This window comes from Nicotiana sylvestris, chromosome 4 (assembly GCF_000393655.2).
Source record: "Nicotiana sylvestris chromosome 4, ASM39365v2, whole genome shotgun sequence".
Taxonomy (NCBI): domain Eukaryota; kingdom Viridiplantae; phylum Streptophyta; class Magnoliopsida; order Solanales; family Solanaceae; genus Nicotiana; species Nicotiana sylvestris.
In genome coordinates, this window is record NC_091060.1 from 174,848,173 (window position 1) to 174,867,818 (window position 19,646).

A 19,646-nucleotide genomic window follows, 5' to 3' on the forward strand; every position below is an offset into this window, starting at 1 on the left:
GGCCACTTTCTCCGTCCATTTGCACTTAAATCAGCAACTCTAGTAGCATTTTGCTCAAGCTCAGCTCGTAAAGACATCACCTTCGCCTGAAGATCTTCACACTCCGTCACAACCCCTTTGCCCACTTCGAGCTCCTCGTCTTTGGCATGGAGTAACTCCTCGAGATTGCTTCATCTGCGGATAGACCCATTCAGTTCCTCATTCCTTTTCTCTAACTCTTCTCTAACGGATTGAGTATTACCGCCTGCCCTAAGCTACGCGTGCATCTCACGGCACTTGTTGCAATACCGACTATACTTCGTGGCCATTTTTAGAAAGACTTCGGCCCTAGTCTTAGCCTTGCGAGCACTCTCGATCTCCAGCATGTAAGTCTAAAAAAAGAAGAATAAAGAAAAAGAGGGGAGGAATCGGCGAAGGCAAAATAGCATAAAACAAAGAAAATGGCGACAGGAAACACACCCTCAAGGGCATCCCGGCCACACCGCATGATAAAGCAGAATCATTGATCTCCCGAAAAGACTCACTTTCGGCGGCGGAACATAGAAGGTCAAATTGAGGCACCAACTCCACCGTGTCCTCTAACAGGTTAAAATCCGATGGAATCTCGAGCACACGAGAAGGACCTTCCACCCTCACATCGACCATGGTAAAGCCTTCCTCGAACATCCTCATGTCCTCAGGATCGATATCGAAATCCGATTCGTAATCGTCCACCACCACGCCCTTCAACCTCTCATTAGCTAAAAAGGAGCGTGGTCCTGCTGAAATGACGATGGACCGCTCGAAACAATCGCGGCAGCCCCCGAACTCTGTCCCCCTGCCACAATGGTCTCTTCCACGACCGAAATAGATGTCACCTCCGCAACCAGGTCGGTGTCACCGCTAGCTTCAGATACCGCCAAAGTAGGGTCTCCACTCGAGGACGTCTCAACCAAAGACTCCCCTTCTGACAACCTCTGCCTCTTTGACGGTGCCTCTTCGCCACTATTGCGAGAAGATTCGTCCGTTGAACAGACTATGAGAACTGGAGTGTCTGACCAAGGAGCAACCTCCAAACGTACAGGCCCAGTCGTGGACGTGGTCTACCGAGCAAACAAACTCTGGGTGCTCTCACCCACAGTTGCCCTTGAAACAGACCGGGCAGAGGAAGTCGGCTGGTGGAAATCAAGCATAGAAGCCCTCATCCTTTTCACTCCTCTCTGACCTACCAATGATGAGATTCTATCAAACAAATATAAGGTAAAAGAAACTACGGTGCAAAGAACAAAGCAACAAGCCACAACAAGCCGACTCACCAACAAGAGGCTTGTGCCCAAACTTCTCATGGAAAGGTGCCCATTCGCGAATCCCCATTGTATGAGCGAGAATCACGCTCACCCACTCGCGAATGTCAGCAACTAGCAAAGGATCTACTCTTTCGGATACAAAAACAAAAACAAACCCTCAACGAGGTCATTAAAGGGAGACGACCGACGACCATCTTAAGAAAAAATGCATAAAATGAAAAGAAAGGAAGACCTACGGGCAAAATTCCACGTTTCAGGAAATCCCGCCGGGTTCGACACGATGTGCTCTATTCGGACGTAGAAGAAGCTCTCCCAAAAGCGATGATTAGCCTTGTCATCCATCTTCACCACCAAACTCTTGGCTCCTCGGTGACGCATATGAATCTTTGTACCCCTAAGAAAATGAGGGGCGAAGAGGTAAATCATGTGCTGTAGAGAAATCCCTCGACCAGCCAACTCCACGTACTTGATGAGCATAAGGAAAAGCTTGTACACATTCAGAGAGAGTTGAGCCGGACACACCTAATAGAAGTGGTAGAAGTCCACCACCAAGGAAGGAAGAGGAAACGTGTATCCGACGACGAAGGGATACGCATAAAATGCGCAATAGCCTGGACGGTGTATATGCACTATGTCCTGATCCACCAGAACCAGTTCAATGTGATCAGGGATCCCCCATTTTTCTTTGAACGCCGTGAGCACCGCAACATCTATCGTGGAAAAAACGGGCTCTAGATCGTACCCAGAAGGGCTATAAAGTCAATCCTCGCCTTCCCTGGGCGGTGAACCACCTCATCTACTGTCGAAAAACCCTCATCTTCCACCATTTCCATTCCCTCTTTGAGCAGGGATACATCATTTTCCGGAATCGGAGCACCAACAGCTCTATCAGTGTTGGAAGAAGCACTAGCCATTTTTTCTTTGATTAAAAGAAACGAGAATTATAAGGGAAAAAGCTAGTGGTCACAGCGAATCCTAACATAAGCAGAAATATGAGAAACTAAAGGTGAAAAAGGGTTGCAAAAATCTCTCTTGAGCGAATGAGAAGCATAATAGTCAAATGAGAGATTCTCCACTATTTATAGGGACATAAATGCCCTGAGCGGGAAAACCAAACACAGCCAGTTAGAAAACAGAAAGGGCACGGGAAATGACACAATGCATAGAAAACATGTGCCATAATGACGCATGAGAAATACCAATGACATTCTGAACTGACGTGATGGTCTGACGCAACTCTTGAAACATCACGTCGCTAACTCGCCATGAGGTGCTTGTCCCTCGCATAAAGCGTTCAAATTTCTCCCAATTTTCGGATCAACAGAGTCCGCGCATCGAGCTCGCCAAGAGGCGACCCCAACAGGCAGAAGGACTAACTGTATGGGTTAAAATCTAACCAGACAAGAATTGGCGTGAGAAGGGATGGAGAAAATTTACTTGAGACTATGGTATCTATACCACGCTGTGACGATACGCACCTCGGCCATGGCCGATGTCATGTATTCAGAACGCTTGAAAGGAGAATTGGATATTACGACATTTCAAGGGGTCAACCCGTAATATAGTCAAACGACTCAAGTACCATGGTTAATGACCGTTGGGTAAAAGAGACGACCTAGTATATAAACTAAGTGAGAAGAAGAAGCAAGGAGAGCGGAGGAAATTCAGAGAGAGACATGTTCATGAAAGGAAGAGAAATCTTTATTTCTCTCTCCACCACGAAGAAGAAAGAAGCAAGGAAGCTCAGATCCTAAATATATGTTGTTTGTCTAATCATTCAAATGTATAGGGTTCTACCTTGCTAAAGATCGGTGACCCTTCTCATTTACATTTTCATAATTGTTGTTTGATATTATGAAAATTACCATCCTCTTCTTATATGATGAGATTCAATCAGTGTTATACTTAAATCTTATGTGTGCCTTGCTTTCTTATTCCCATATTTTATCTTAGATCTAGAGTAAATTATTATTGGTTAAGATTTGCCTAAAGTCCTCTTATTTAATTAGTTTAATAAAAAGCTTAACATTTTTTGGTCAAACATGCATAAGATTAATATGGAATTTCTACATGCTGTGTTAATTTGATTCTTAAAAGATGGTTAAAATAACTAAGTTAATTAATCCACACAAATAAACCTAATCTTGTAATGTGACGCACTGACAAATACTCTCAAGCCATCTTCCTCTTTTTTGCCCAGTCATTGTCTTACAAAATTGATTAAGTGTTAGTAGTAAATAGTAGTAATAGATATGTTTCATTTGCTTTTCTCATTGAGTGTTCCAATTATTATTAATACTTTGACGGAAGGGTCGGAATTCAATGTTTCATACGACGTAAAACTATTTTTATTTATTTATTTATTTATTTAAACTTTGGAATGACAAAGACGAATTAAATAAATGAAGGGTATTGACCAAAGAAATATAATAAATGAAGGATAGAGTGGAGGAACATGGACCCTATAAATATAATTTGGATGAAAGAGTCTTCTAGAGACCAAGCAAATGAAACTTTTGACCTGTAAAATTTCTCAAAGTCGATGCCATATATGGAGTTGAAAAGTAAATATTAACAAAAAATAAATAATTTATATAAATTGGTGACTTCGTCTAGACATCATTCCCACCGGCAATGCTACATAAAGTTTGAGTTATGCTAGTAAGATAGGGATTATCTTTTTATTTCAAACTATAATTCAAAGATTAAGAGATAAAAAATTATAGTAAGATAATTTAAATTTTGGTGAACTTTTGATTACTATTATCTAGTTAGACATTTTTTACTCTTCTTTTTACAACGTATGAAACAGGAATGCATAAATTTACATGGAAAAGAAGATAGTGTCGCACAAAAAAAAAAAAAAAAGGGATTAGATAATTTGACCACGTACTTTCTAATTCCACCCTACGGTCAAGGGAGTATACTATTCAAAACAAATTATCAACTACTACATATAGATACGTGTATGGTTCCAAACCTCTTTTGCTTATTTTAAATAATAAAATGTAACCATTAGGGAAAGTATATTTAAAACCAAAAATAAGTGAGCTAGAGAAAAGAATGAATAAAAGGGAATGCAGACGTATACAGGGGTTGTGGTGGAGTGTAAATACTCTTTCATCCTTAACCACAAATCTTAAGTTCGAGTCCTGAGTATAAAGTCATCTTTATTAGAAAATACTTTATCTCACAATATAAATATTTTTGGCGCAAATGAATCGGACAAGTATGTGAAAAACAAAAAACAAAAGAAAAAAAAAGAAAAGGGGAATAGAGATGTTGAAATGGTAGTATGTGGTTGAACCGTTGAAGGGGCTTTTTGATGCATTGCTGGATAGTTACTAGAGATGAAAGGGGCTGTGGCCCAATTAAAAAGGACCACTGGTTAGACACGTGATTTTCGTACGGCACCGTCAAAGAATGTATTCTGTTCCTAATATTAAAATGCAACCCGGCCCACCATCTCCTGGCCCATTTCATACCAATCCTCCCTGTTCTTTACGTGCGATGACAATTGGCATTATCCCATTTACTCTTTTTAGGAAAGAAAAAGAGGTTTCAACTTTCACTTTATACCTTTATTTTTCCTCATTTCTTCTATTATGATATCAATTCACACTAATTTAAAGACGAGAGCACACTCAGGAGCGGAGCTAGATCTTCGGTAACGGGTTCTACCGAATCCAATAGCATTAGCGCAAATCATATATTTGTCTTAAGAAATCGATTGAATAGGTATAAATTCTTACTTAGAATCCAGTAACATAAAAATACTATAATCCCGAACCCAGTAACTTTAAATCTTGGCTCCGCCTCTGAGGACACTATCTAATAATTTTTGTCCAATAGAAAAATTATGATATTTCACCGGTCACTAATTCTATGCAAATTAACAACTGATCTTGGCTTAGAGAACCTCAAAATGAACGGGCAAACAACCAGAAAAACAAAGTCAATATCTTAATAAAAAGAAAATAATTTGTTAGGTCGCTGCTGTCAAAGTGAAAAATTAAATATAGTATCTTATCCGTTTATAAAATTTAATGACGAATTGTACAAACCTTAATAAAGATAATACTCTTAAGAAGAAAAAATCCTACCAAACTATATATGGATGAGAATAAACACGTAACATATATAAACTGCTTAATTTATACAATATTAAGCAAAATAACAAAAAATAATAAAAGAGACAGTATGGTTCCCAATCTCACTAAAATTCATCCTATTCATTTGCTTTGGCCTCTCTACCTTCGATTAAAAATAATATATGGGTGACAAATAAGGAAAATTATTATAAAAGAATAATAGAGGACAAATGAAAAGGAAAGAGAAGAAATACATATAATATAAAGAATAAGTTGTTAATTCCCAGTTGCCCTTGAAAATTGCCACGATATAGAGAGGAAGAGGTGGGACCCTTTTCACTACACAACCTTTCCTTGCACCTTCTTTGCCTTTAGGTTGAAAGTGACAATTTTTTGCATTTTCAATTTCAAATTTGTATCTAGTAATTTCACTTATTTTTCTCGTTTTTTTTTGTTTTTTTGTTTTTCTCAATTAACAGGAATTAAAGGTTCATCTTTTGTAAAATTAAAAATATCGGGTTCAAACCTTAAAAATAGAGTCCTTTCCGTTAGGAAGCGGCAAAGACCCTCAGTGAGCTTTCAATAGAGCGAATGCATATTAGTCGAATCAGTAAAGTTCGAATAGACAAAAATGGGGAGATTAAACCGATGTTATAACCTTTTAACTATTGGACCATTCTATTAATGATAATATTTATTTTTTTCTTTTAAGGAATTAAAAAGCTAATTATCCTCTATAACAATTAAATTTCTTTTAAATTAATTTTTTATGTTATGTTATAATAATGAGACCTTTACACAAATAGCCGATTATATTCATTGTTTACTTTTCCTAGTCATATACATAGATTATATATTGGTTATACATAATTATACACATATAATCATAAACTATGATTATATTATACTTCTATCGGTTATTTTTAGTTTGCGTTGTTGGGTGAGCGATTATTTGAGTTAATTCTTCTATAATATATGTATTTTTTATAACAACATTTTATTATAACAGCTAAAAATAAAATTATTACACAGAGGTTTGACGGTAACTGTCATCTTTTACTTTTTGTAATTTAATAAAGAATATCCAAGTCCCAAAACATGGGTAAATTGAATGATCAAAAGTTATAGGCGGAAAGTGGATGGGTTTTATGGATATAAAAAAGGACCAATAATAAGACCGAGTAGCATAGCATCTCTTCTCAAATATCACAATATTCTCTCTTTGCCTATTACTTCCTCTGCTTCCAATTCAAAGAAAACTTGCTGACTTTAAATTCCTCTTAACAAAACACCTTGTTTTCCACATAAACTTAAATTCCTTTTGCTCCTCTTTAATTCTCTCTTTTCCTTTGATACTTACTGACTTACAATCAGAAAGAAAGGAATTAAAAGCAGAGAAATCTAATTTCCTCTTATGGAAAATAATCACCAAACACAAATTAACCCTTCTTCTCAGCTCACAAAGCCTTCAAGATTTAAGAGAATATGTGTTTTTTGTGGGAGTAGTCCTGGCAATAAACCTAGTTATCAGCTTGCTGCTATTCAACTTGCCAACCAACTGGTATATTTTCTCTGTTCTTTTTCATTTTCTTTACGATCGTAGGGCAATCCGGTGCACAAGGTATTCTTGTATAGGGTTCGGGAATGAGTCGCACTTCAGGGGTGTTACGTAGACAGCCTACCCTAATACAATTATTAGTGGTTGCTTCCATCGCTTGAACTCCATGACTTATAAGTCACATGCAGATAATTTTACTATTGCTCACTTTCGGCTCAAAATATTTATACATATAAAAATATTTAAAATACATATATAATAAGATCACGCTCATTTTAAATATACTAACTCTCTGAATGTTGAATACACTTATTTTTCCATCCTTATACTTTGTGTTTAAACAAACAACAATTTTGCTTGAAATTCATGTGATTTCCCAATATGCATGGAAGAAACTAATTACTAGTAGAATTTATTATTTATGTACTTGTATTTTCAACTGTACGATTAATTATGAAGAAACTTTATTAACATGGAGAAAGCTGAATTTAACTAAAAATAATATCAGTGGATTATTGTTGCAATAGCATTATGAGATTCAGCATCAAATTATGTGTATTTTCTGTACTATAGCATAAACTTTTAAGCAATTCAGCAGTGGTATATAATACAAGTCAATCTTCCCCTTTCTGCTGTTGCTGTTCTTGTTCTTTCTTTTTTTTCATTTTTATTTATAAGTTTTGCATTAAGAAATCAGGTTGGATTAATTTGGTGTTACAAAATTAAAACAGTTGGTGATGAGTAAGATTAACGTGAAGTAATTATTTTTAAATGGGATTCACGTTGAATTTAGTGGAGTAAGCAATTCAGACAAGTAATGTTTGTTCAAATTAAAAATATATTTAAAAAAACACTTGTCTTAATTAAAAATATAAAATAAATTATAATATTTGGCAGGTTGAAAGGAACATCGACTTGGTTTATGGAGGTGGAAGTGTTGGCTTAATGGGTCTAGTCTCTCAAGCAGTTTTTAATGGTGGCCGCCACGTGTTAGGGTACCAATATTTTTTTTAAAATCCATTTATTTTGTTTTTTGTTTTATTATTAAAATCTTATCAATAATTAAATCTCCTCTGTGTTTTTTTTTTTTTTTTGGGCAGGGTAATTCCTAAAACTCTTATGCCAAGAGAGGTAATTTGTCTTTGTACCTTTTAAAACAGCAACTATCACTATAGATATTTATGTGCTCCATTTATTGTTGAGTAGTACATATATTTTGGATATATTAATGGTTTTGGTACAATACTTTTGTACTTTCTTGTTTTTTCTTGACATATTTACCAGTCAAATATTGACCATTCTCATCTACTAGTACTAGTAGCAAATTGTTATGGTCAAAATGTCTACGACAATTATCTAGTTGGATTTTTTTTAAAGGTGACAAGATTAATCTATTTTCAAGTAACGTACCAAATACGTCCAAGTTTATACGTGTTGTAATATGTTTCGTTTATTGGTTTATTGAATTTAAAATGACCGATCAAACTATTAGGTAAAAAAAAAAAAAAAAGTCAAGTAGTATACTACTAACTGATCATAATGCGAGCCTAACATGAAAAATCATCAATAGCGATTGAAAATAGTGTAAATTTAGAAGATTTTTAGCTAATAATTTAAGAAAAATATAATATTGGTTTTCAAATATATTTCAAAAAATAAAATAAAAAGGAAGGTAGATTAGGTCATGTTGCACGACTTGAGTTATGACCTGTCATTTGACTTTATTTTCAACCAAACAAACTTGGGATGAATCGGATCATGATTCATTTATTGATTTTATCTGCCCAAATTTGACCTAATTCGCTTATTTGCTAACTCTAAACTTTTTAAATTTTCACATGTAAAAGATAAATCTATTACCACATATCTTTTGTGTAAATTTATATTAGACTAGACTTTCATAATGTGATTTTTAATATTATTTTATTTTTACAGATTACAGGAGAGAGTGTTGGAGAAGTGAGGGCAGTCTCAGGGATGCACCAAAGAAAGGCAGAAATGGCAAGGCAAGCTGATGCATTTATAGCCTTACCAGGTTAATCCTTTTTTAAATGAAATTTAAACATTTTACTTAACTATTTATTCTTTATTAAATCTTGATTTAAAAAAGTAATTATCAAAGTCTTTAGTTGCTTTCATATCATATCAATTTTCACACGTATCATTCAATTACGTAAGTGGACAAACCAAAATGTTCACAAATACGGAAACAGTAAAAAACAGGTTTGTCATTTACATTTAATAATTCAAATTAGTCGCTAATTGGGAAACAGCTAATCCTAAATTAATCTCATCTTAATCGTGTTTGCAGGTGGCTATGGGACATTAGAGGAACTCTTAGAAGTCATCACTTGGGCTCAATTAGGCATTCATGATAAACCAGTATGATTTCTTGTCTTAATCCTCTGTTTTTGTTTTTAACGACAAAATAAGTGACTGATGACTAATAATTATAGCACTATTTTGCTTTTGGCTAATAAACGCTTATCAACTTATAAATTATAATATTCGGTCATAAATATTAATTGTTTCGATAAACTGAATTTATTTCAAGATATTTGTCGTTTTAGAAAAAAGAAGTAATTTGTTAGTAGTAGTATTTTTCATATTTACACGATTGTGGACTGCCTATTTAGAGGCGGAGTTAGAATTTCAAGCTTATGAGTTCGGAAGTCTGATTCCTTTAAATTACTGAGTTCTAAATAAATATTTGTACATAATTAATGAATTTTTAAAAGATAAATACAAGATTTAAACAAAAGCTACGGGGTTCGGCTGAATCCGTACCAGCTCTGTAGCTCCGCCCCTGTGCCTATTAGTGAAGTGTTAATAAAGTGAGATGTTTGTGGAAAGATTAAAGATAGTTTACACAAATACTCTTATGATTAAGGCGATTAAACATTGTTTTAGTCTTCTAAGAATATTTAAAACTTTAAAAAACAGATAATATGGACCGACTTTAGTATTTTCTTTTTTTAAATTAATCTAGGACCATAAGAATTATTCTCTTAAATTTTCTAATTAACTTGTGTTGTACGTAAATGCAGGTAGGTTTACTTAATGTAGATGGGTACTACAATTCATTATTGTCATTTATAGACAAAGCTGTTGATGAAGGTTTCGTCACACCTTCTGCCCGTCACATAATTATTTCTGCCCCAACTGCCCACGAACTCATGTCAAAGCTTGAGGTACTACTCATAATTCATCACGCTACGGCGTAATGATATTATGTATTTACTGACTTAAAATCTTGAATTAGTATTTGTTAATTTTCCTATTTTAACATGTTAAGCAAGAGGGGTCTATTTGGGCAAGAGGGGTTGCTCTGATGGTAAGCAACTTCCACTTCCAACCAAGAGGTTGTGAGTTCGAGTCTCCCAAGAGCAAGGTGGGAAGTTCTTGGAGGGAAGGATGCCGGGGTTCTATTTGGAAACAGCCTCTCTACCTCAGGGTAGGGGTAAGGTCTGCGTACACACTACCCTCCCCAGACCCCACTAAGTGGGATTATTCTGGGTTGTTGTTGTTGTTGTAACATGTTAAATGTGTTTAATTATGTAGGATTATGTTCCGAAGCATAATGGAGTGGCACCAAAATTAAGTTGGGAAATGGAGCAACAACTAGGCTACACAACTACAAAATTGGAAATTGCTCGTTGACACTTCAAAAAATTGGATTAGATAATACAGCACTTTTAACTAGCTGTTGATCATTAGTTTACAGAAAAAAATATTACATAATTATTTTGTTTAGTGTTGATTCATTTTGTCTATTAGGCTAATCAAAGCCTGATTAAACAGGAGAGGTTGATGTAGTACAAGTAATTGTATTTCTGTTTGTATATGATTGTTGTTTATGTACACTAATTCCTTTGTCACTTTATAGTTATTGATTGTGTTTCCTCTAATGTAAAAAGTGTAAACTTCTTTATTAGTATTAATGGATCTTTATTTTGGAACAAACCCTGTTATTTGCACGAGTCATATTTATTTTTATCTCTTGGCCTTCTCCGTAATTGGATTTACATTTCACCCAATGTAAAATTCTTAATTCATTATGTTATATTCAATATAATAGTCGATACGGATACAAGTTAATCTAGATACCACTATTATTATACAAAAATTAATTTGACGTATACATTAGTACTTGTAAATTTCTTTTTTTAAGTACAGGTGCATGAGATAAGAACTTCGAGAGAAAGATGTACGTCACGATTCATGAGGAACTGTAGATAGTATTCATAATTACAAAAACAACAAAATAACAAACTCAGTATAATCTCACAAGTGGAATCTGAAGTGCTATTCTCTTTTTTGAAGATTGCAATAGGTTGACAGTGGTGTAAAATTAGTCTAGTTATGATGAATAAGCGACTCCACCTAATTGGAATTGAGACAGTTGATGGATTGATTAATGCAATTTAGACACACAAAAAAACATGTGTTTGATTAACTAGTTGACATTATTGAATAGTAGAACAAGAACAGAACAGGATAGGGCAGATGAATCTAGCCTTTAACTTGACTAAAGCAAGAGACTTGAGTTCCAACAACAAAATGCAAAAGCAATACAAAAACCAAGATAAGGGATACTATGTTTGCCTTGTGTGAATAACACTTGTGAGAGCACAACATAACACAGTGTCCCTTCTCAACTTTTTAACACATGCATAATGGTTACAGTAGCATACCAAATTAGAAACAAGATAAGGTTACATCAAAACAGTGGACTGCATATGTGGACAGACCACTCCATTTTGCTACTTAGTTGGTATAGTGATTGGAACCCAACATAAAAACATATCATCTTCTGCTACTTTCTTTAAAAGCTGCTCTTTTTACTCAATCATATGTATACACTTTCAGATATTGGGATTAGCTTAGCTTCACTGTGGAGTGGCACGTATGTACTATGTTTGCCTCTGGTCGGTTTCACATCAGTTTGAATTCAACTTTCATGAAAAATCAAATCATGTTTCATAAGATGTTCTCAATGGACTGTGTTTGGACTAGAAGACAAGATTAAACGGCAAAAACAAAGTGGGGTCTGAGATTGGTTCTTGTTCTTTTCGATCAAAATAAAGCTACACGGATGACAATAACAAACCCAGTATAATCCCACAAGTGGAGTGTGGAGAGGGTAATGTGTACGCAGACCTTACCCCTATCTTGAAGGTAGAGAGGCTATTTCCGATAGACCCCCGGGTAGAGAGGCTGTTTCCGATAGACCCCCGACTCAAGGAAAGATGAAAAGAAAGCGGTAACAACATGCAGTAAGAACAACAAGATAATAAGAAAACAAGTGGAATGACAACAACAAACCCAGTATAATCCCACAAGTGGGATCTGGGAGTAATGTTTACGCAGCCCTTACCCCTACCTTGAAGGTAGAGAAACTGTTTCCGATAGACCCCCGGCTCAAGGAAAGATGAGAAGAAAGGAGTAGCAACAAGCACTAACCACAACAAGATAATAAGAAAATAAGTGGAATGCTCAACATGTAATAATAGAGATTATCAGTAATAGAATACAAAGCTAACTACTAATACTACTGGTATGGGGAAGACACACACTCGACTACCTACTAAAAAGCTATATTGATGGCCAAACTAGTATTTGCAATAACAAAAAAGACTCAGAACTAGTTCCTCTAAATCCATCATAGGAACTCTCATATCTAGCAATTTTAACGCGATGAAAAACAAGAGAGTGCATAATGTTTTTGAGCAAACTAATACAGCAAAAACTCATATGCCAGTTGAGCGCGTAAATCGAATACTAGTAACATAGAGCAGGTAATGTGTACACACGAACATTAACACACACAGATATATAATGCACCTATATATATGTGTTCAAGGAGCTACAAGAAATAAAAAAATTATGTATGCAGCTACATACTGTAGAAGACAACACGAGGTGGCACACGCGTGAAGGCTATCACCTCAGGTGAAAGATTGAACCACAGAGGAAGTGGTAACCAAACCAGAAAGAAGGCCAACAATGACAGCGCTATTGTATGTGGTTGGCTCTGCTTGCATTGAATTGTTCCTTGAATCGATATATGTTTCATTAAGAAATGGTCCACCAACAAGAGCTCCAGTCGCAACATTGGGATTAGGTTCAGTCGAATCTAGCCACTTCCAACCATCTTTGCAACTGGTATCAGCGTCTTCAGGAATGGAAGCCCCTCTATGGTGAACATATTGTGGATAGTTGTCACCATACCCTACGAGATAACTCATCTTCGATGGATTGTCACCCAATACATAATCAGCCTACAAAGATGGGGTATATTTCCAAAATCGTAAGCTTGTAAATTCAAAATCAGACCTAGCAAATTTAAGAATGGAAGAAAAAGATCTATATAGGAAACACCAATTAGTTGGAATTAAGTTTTACCTAGCAAAAAATAGGAACAATGGAAGAAAAAGATTATAGGAAACACGAATTAGTTAGAATTAAGTTTTAGTCATGTTAGTACGCTTATTTCAGGTCCAATGTTTTCTAGAAGTCTATTAGTCCTATCAGAAATTTAAATGACAGTAGTAAATATAGAAAACTCTAGTACTTCTATTTTTGTTTTAAATTTTCTTTTACATGATATTGGATCGAGATGCACTTAAATGAAGCAACATGATTGAGGATTCATATAACGGATCCACCCCAACGTGCTTGGAATTAAGACATAGTTGTTGGATGCTTATTGATAAAACATAAGATCAAATATCCAAAGAAAAAAAAATCTTCTCAGTAAGTAAAAAGACCAAGAAGTGTACCTGGGAGATGGCGAACTTCCGCAGATCAGACGGTGTATATGCGTCTCCATTACAAGTTATTTTTGCAGTCCGAGAAGTGAGCATGTAATCACTGTACAGTACAGCTAAGAAGGCAGAAGCTACAGGATGCTGCAATGCGTTCCATTCACTTATCCATATTAAACCACCTGCATTAACATTTGCTTGAAATGAGTAACAAAGACTAGGTTACAAGTAAACTAATGAAATGAGTTCTTAACATTTGCTTGAAATGAGAGTGGAACTAAATGAAATAATTAACCATTCAGTACAATTACCCTTTTAAGCTCATATCTTTCCTTACAAGACGGATGTTGTAAAGGGTTTAGGAAAAAGATTAAGACAGGCTTCATGATAGAGTTAAAACCACAATCAGTTTTCTTTCCTTACTAAATATAATGAATGAGAAGAGAAGAAGATAGTACTTTTCCAGCCATCAGTCAAAGTGGTATAAAGACCATAAAAAATTTTGTTTTAGATCTATGGACTTCATGAAGTTAATGCCTCAACAGAATTTTAAAAAAAAAGTTGAATGTCTGTAGTTTCTTATCTCTACTTCATTGCATTTAGTTCTGGTTAGGTGCAGATTTTCAGCTTTTCTATTTACTACTCAGACATCGTTTCTCGATTTATGCTTCAATCATTACTTATAGTGAATTTGTCTTCTATATCACAAGCCATGACAGAGAGGAAAATAGGACAAAAACATAGGTTCAATCTGTAAACATAGACTCGTTTTATATTGACTTATGCAAGTCAGCCACTCCAAATAAAATTGCAAGTATCTGCTCAATACTCATAGAAAGGTGTTGATAGGGAAGAAAACAGGAAGAACAAAAATAGAGCTAAGGTTAGATGGGGCATACTATCAGTTCTGCTGGATGTTGCTGTTGGAGATTTCGGTAGGAGACCACACATTACGGCTTCTGCAGTTTTCCTATACTCTTGAAGTGTCTCCGAGTTTGAGGTGCCTTTCGAATCAAAGAAGCTGACCCGCGATAAAAGAACCTGCAATTAAAGCAGTCATTGACTTATTCAATTTGTTTACTTTGAATAGTTCAAGTGTAAAACATGAAAAACAAAGTGAGTAATTCACATCCAAAACACACACTGCTTATATATACCAATATAAAATAGAATACCTGAGTACCAGCTAGTTTATTATCCCAGCTAAACCAAGTTGGATTTCCAAAATTACCAAAAGAATCTGCATTTTTCCCAGTCGCATAATCATAATATGATTGATCTCCAGTTGCATGATATAGCCAACTTGCTGCCCACAAGAGCTCATCCCCATATCCAGTTGAGTTGTAATATGTTGCGACTTCAGGAATATTCTCGCTGTAGGAACCTCTATATTTGTCGGCAAAAGTAAATAACTGTTTAGAATGCTTAAGAAGATCACTTGAGTATGCCGAGTCACTGGACTTGAACACCAGGGATGCTGCAGCCATAGCTGCTGCAGTTTCAGCTGCGACTTCAGTCCCAGGGACAGAAGCATTTATCTGAATAAGAGGCCTCTCCTCAGTCATATCCTCGGGCCTATCCCAACATTTATGATCGGCATCAGGATCACCCACCTGCCAAAGAGTCGAGCTTGTGAAACAAACACTCACGTACATGTGATCAAATGAAACATCACCGTGATTGACGTTCAAAAACAGAAAAAGCAATTGTTAAACAACTAAAAGAGTTAAATATAATCTGAACCAGATCACTTGATGCAAACTTAAACTCTCCTATATAATATTGACAGGAAATGGAAACGTCATGTTGGTCTACAAATGGACAGTATGCTTGAGATGATATGAAGCTTAGCCATCCTTGATTAGTACAGAATTATTAATTCATATTAAAAGAGTATTAAGTATACCGTAATGCATGACAATCAAACTTTGATAGTAATTTGAAGATACTCCTGTAGGATATTAGAGGTTTGTCATTTTCTACTCAATAATATAGTTCTTCATCTTTTAAGAATCAAAATATATATAGTTCATCTTTTACTGATAAGGATATCTGACTAAACGTTTCTATGTTTATGGCATTTTAAGTGGCATGCCTTTTATAACTGGGCCTTCTTTTCACATTATAAATACTTACCGACTTCTTGTCACTTCACTTGTATTATATGTTGCAAGCAACTAAGCACTTAGCAAACAGGCCATCATTAACAAAATTGTAAAACGTGAACATAGAATAGTTAACAATATAGATACGAGGCAAAGTGCAAGAAATAAGGACACTCTCTGCATCATTAGAACTGTAATGATATACTACATGCACTCTTTTACTAAACACATTAGGCAAACTTACTCTCCCTCACAATGACCTAGACTCGGGAAATTTTCTTGTTTTCACTTTAAGATGAATTCTCCTAAATAGTTTCCACGAAGAACAAGGAAGTTTCATAACAGAAATCTCTAAATATCAGTAGTCTTCCTAAAGTAAGACCAAAGTTCAACATTCCAGCAAGCCTATAAGTCTTGAATGCTGCAGCAGCAAGAAAAGCATACTTGAGAAAGAGAAAATTGAGGCAAGAACCTGAATATAAAGAACATTATCTTTTGGATGAGCATTGATAAGGTAGTCGGTAATCCACTTGAGTGAGTCTTGAGCAGGTTCCAATTGGTCCACAACCTTCATCTGATCACCGTACTCAAGGATGGCCCACGACAACACAGTGGCAGTGTAAGCCATAGGGAATCCAAATTTCATGTGGTCGCCAGCATCATACATTCCTTTACTGAGATCCAACTTTGCTGGACTTCCATCTTTGACAGCTGAATCACCTCTCCATGATATTTTGTTATTTACTAACTTCCCAGCTGAAACAATAAGAGATTTTACCCTTAAGAAAGTGAGCCCAACGTACAAATTTAAAAGAACAAAAACTAGAACAAGTCTCCAAGAAAACAAGTTACGTAAAGCAACAAGGTTAAGTTAGGGCAGTCACCAATAACATTTCAGTATGTATTAAGATCAATCTTTAAAAATATCTGGACAGTACTTGAAGTCATGGTAATATAACTATGACAATAAATTATAATAGGAACATCCTCAGTAGAAACTTATAACAATCAGTCACAGGAAATGTGTCTGTTAATGCCATCGCCATAGGACCTTGTCACACATTGGGAAGTGATAAGGTGACTGAACAAGGCGTATTTTCGGGAAATGCTCCCACCCCACCAGTGTGGGCATAATAATACCTCAAGAATACTCATTGACAGATCCATTCATCATTAGATGATGCTCTCGAGGGAACATGGACTATGTACATCTTGACAAATCCCTCGAATGGGTGATTTTCTTAGATTGTCACCTTACGACCTTGTCTCACATCGCAAGGAGACAAGAACTATGCACCTCTTTACCGAACCCCTCATTGGAGGCTCAATTGATACAGTGACCTTGAGACCTTGTTCCATATTCAAAAGACACAAGGCCATGTGCTTCCTCCCAAACCCTCATCAAGGAACTCTGTTGATACCAACACATTTGAACCTTGTCCCACATTATAAAGAGAAAAGAGTTTAGACAGCTAATAAGTTCCCTACCCTCACTGCCAAAAGGTACATTCTTATTACTAATCCTTCTACACCAGCACAGGCGCCTCAGCTACAGATCAGTTCATTGCACTAACTTTAATAGGAAAATTACAATTCCACTTCAATTAAAGAGTTTAGCCCGCAATTACAGTAAATAATATTTTTTTAACAAATATAGAAATGAGCAACCAAGACATTACAAAGTGCAACATCCATATGAAAAGTCCAGGTCATTATGACACAAATCCTGGAGACGATCAAGAGTAAAAGACAAAGTGTATCCAACAAAAAGGAAAGTAAATTAAAACAAACTACAGTATCGAACAAGTGAGCTGCATTAATGTAAATGAAAATGTTTCAACATGGATCTAAATAATGAGCACAAAACACAAAATTACTTCAAACTATCAAAAGGGGCCTTACATTTTTGTACATCAAAGAACTGCATTGCAGTTTTCAAAGCATCTGCATATTTCTTGGTAGGAGAACCAGGAGGTCCAGGAACAGGAGCAGCATCTGGGCTTGAACCATTATGCTTCTTTTTAACAAGTACAACAATGGCTCCAGCAGCCGCTGCTACCACTATTAAAACTATAATCCAACCACACCAACCTCCTTTTCTTGATTTCTCTCCCATTTCCTTATTCACTCACAAAATTACCTGCAATATCAAGAAATAATAATAATAAAAATGTGGACTTTATCATTCAGATCTAATAAAAATTGAAACTTTGAAACAAATATCAATTAAAAGAAGAAATTGAGAAGAGGGTATGTTTAAACCTGATTAATGATCCCCGCATGTAGCAATGCGGGATAAAAGAAAATGTGATCTTAACAAAATGAAGAATTATAATATTAGAAATAGGCAATGTAGGTAAATGGAATAAAAAGAAAAGCAGAATTTGGAGTATTTTTGTGGAAAATGAAATTGGTTATTTGAGGTAGATGTGATAGAACAGGGCACCGACAAATTTTTCTGAAGAAGAAGATGATATAACTTCAGATTCAAGATGTTTTCCGTACAGTTGAGGAGAATGACGATAATGCCATTAATTAAGCTGTTTTTGAGTTATTATTAGTATCTAAATAACGAGATTTGTGGAGGAAAATAATTGACTTTGGTTTTAGGGAAATCTCACCCCAACAACAACCTTTGAAAATGTAATGAAATCCTTGACCAAGTTTGGACAAGTATGAATTTTGTGAAGAGGGTAAATTTATTTTCCATATCAAATTGATGGATTTATTGAAATTAATTTGACCAATTTCTCAGTATTTTAAATATAAATTAAAATTCTGAAAATAGAAAGTAGACAAATTATTGTACTGGTTAATCTCTGTCACACAACATAAATCTTGATGATGGTTGACTTGGTTGCTATTTTAGATCTATAATTAAACAATTATTTACTTATCTTTTGAAAATAAAAATTATATAGTCAAACACTACTGTAAAATAATTAAACGATTTATTTATAAGTATAAAAAGTAAGTAAATAGTTTGGTCCTCAAGAATCGAATGAAACAACTACTACTTTGAGAATTTCAATTGAATTGTAAATTTTATTTAAAAATTTTGGGATTCTTTATTTTAGAATTTCCATACAAATGATTGAGTTGTTATTAAGCTAAAAATGTTAGTACGGTGCTTTGTCGATTTGTACTACATGTGCATCGAAAGCTACTCACAAATAGTGTTAATTACCAGAAAAAGGAAATTAGTGATTGCCATTTGACAGATTGGTAGAGTGCTGACTGCGGACAGATCTTGTCTCACTATCACTAAATATTAAAGTTAGAGGAAATTGTAGTATTTCAAGAATTCATAATATTTCAAGGAAATTTTAGTATTTCAAGATTAAACTTGCCATGAAGTATTGCTAAATTAACAAAAGTTGACACTCCTCCAACTTTTAATATTTTTGAAAAAGAGTAGCACAATTCAAATTTTACCTTTATTTGACTGAGACAGATCTAGTGTTTCAAATTTATGCCTACAATGATGTAAAGTTAATATACCATAATAATTGAACTAGCTGACTGAATTTTGAGCTAAGTATTCTTATATATTTAATGACTTTCTTAATACAAATATATAATTGGACAAAATAAAGTATTTATCTAATATTATTATAGAGTCGCTTGTGTTAATAGTACTGTTACGACCCAAATTTCCCACCATCGAGATTATGATGGCGCCTAACTTTTCCGAACGATAGGCAAGCCAACAGCTAGAGATATAATACACTAACCACTAATCAAATCAGTAAATAACAGCAATTAAACCAAAACAGATTAAAGGAGTGCAAAGTCTCATAATAATCCAAGTACTAGTACACAACTACCCAAAATCTGGT

The 19,646-nt window shown here is 35.1% G+C and overlaps 2 protein-coding genes across 2 annotated transcripts; one reads left to right on the plus strand and one right to left on the minus strand.

Annotated features, from left to right (window-relative positions):
• Window positions 1-6,556: 6,556 nt before the first annotated feature.
• On the plus strand, window positions 6,557-10,818 carry LOC104231681 (cytokinin riboside 5'-monophosphate phosphoribohydrolase LOG1-like). Its single transcript, XM_009784716.2, has 7 exons — window positions 6,557-6,938; window positions 7,833-7,930; window positions 8,036-8,066; window positions 8,871-8,970; window positions 9,247-9,317; window positions 9,983-10,126; window positions 10,497-10,818. The coding sequence occupies exons 1-7, from the start codon at window positions 6,792-6,794 to the stop codon at window positions 10,593-10,595; spliced, it is 690 nt and encodes a 229-aa protein (XP_009783018.1). The 5' UTR covers window positions 6,557-6,791; the 3' UTR covers window positions 10,596-10,818.
• A 1,762-nt stretch (window positions 10,819-12,580) lies between these two features.
• On the minus strand, window positions 12,581-18,414 carry LOC104231682 (endoglucanase 2). Its single transcript, XM_009784718.2, has 7 exons — window positions 18,070-18,414; window positions 17,710-17,947; window positions 16,280-16,563; window positions 14,878-15,315; window positions 14,602-14,743; window positions 13,718-13,884; window positions 12,581-13,216 (listed from the first exon to the last, which is right to left on the minus strand). Exons 2-7 carry the CDS (start codon window positions 17,921-17,923, stop codon window positions 12,884-12,886), a joined length of 1,578 nt encoding a protein of 525 aa, XP_009783020.1. The 5' UTR covers window positions 17,924-17,947; window positions 18,070-18,414; the 3' UTR covers window positions 12,581-12,883.
• Window positions 18,415-19,646: the final 1,232 nt, after the last annotated feature.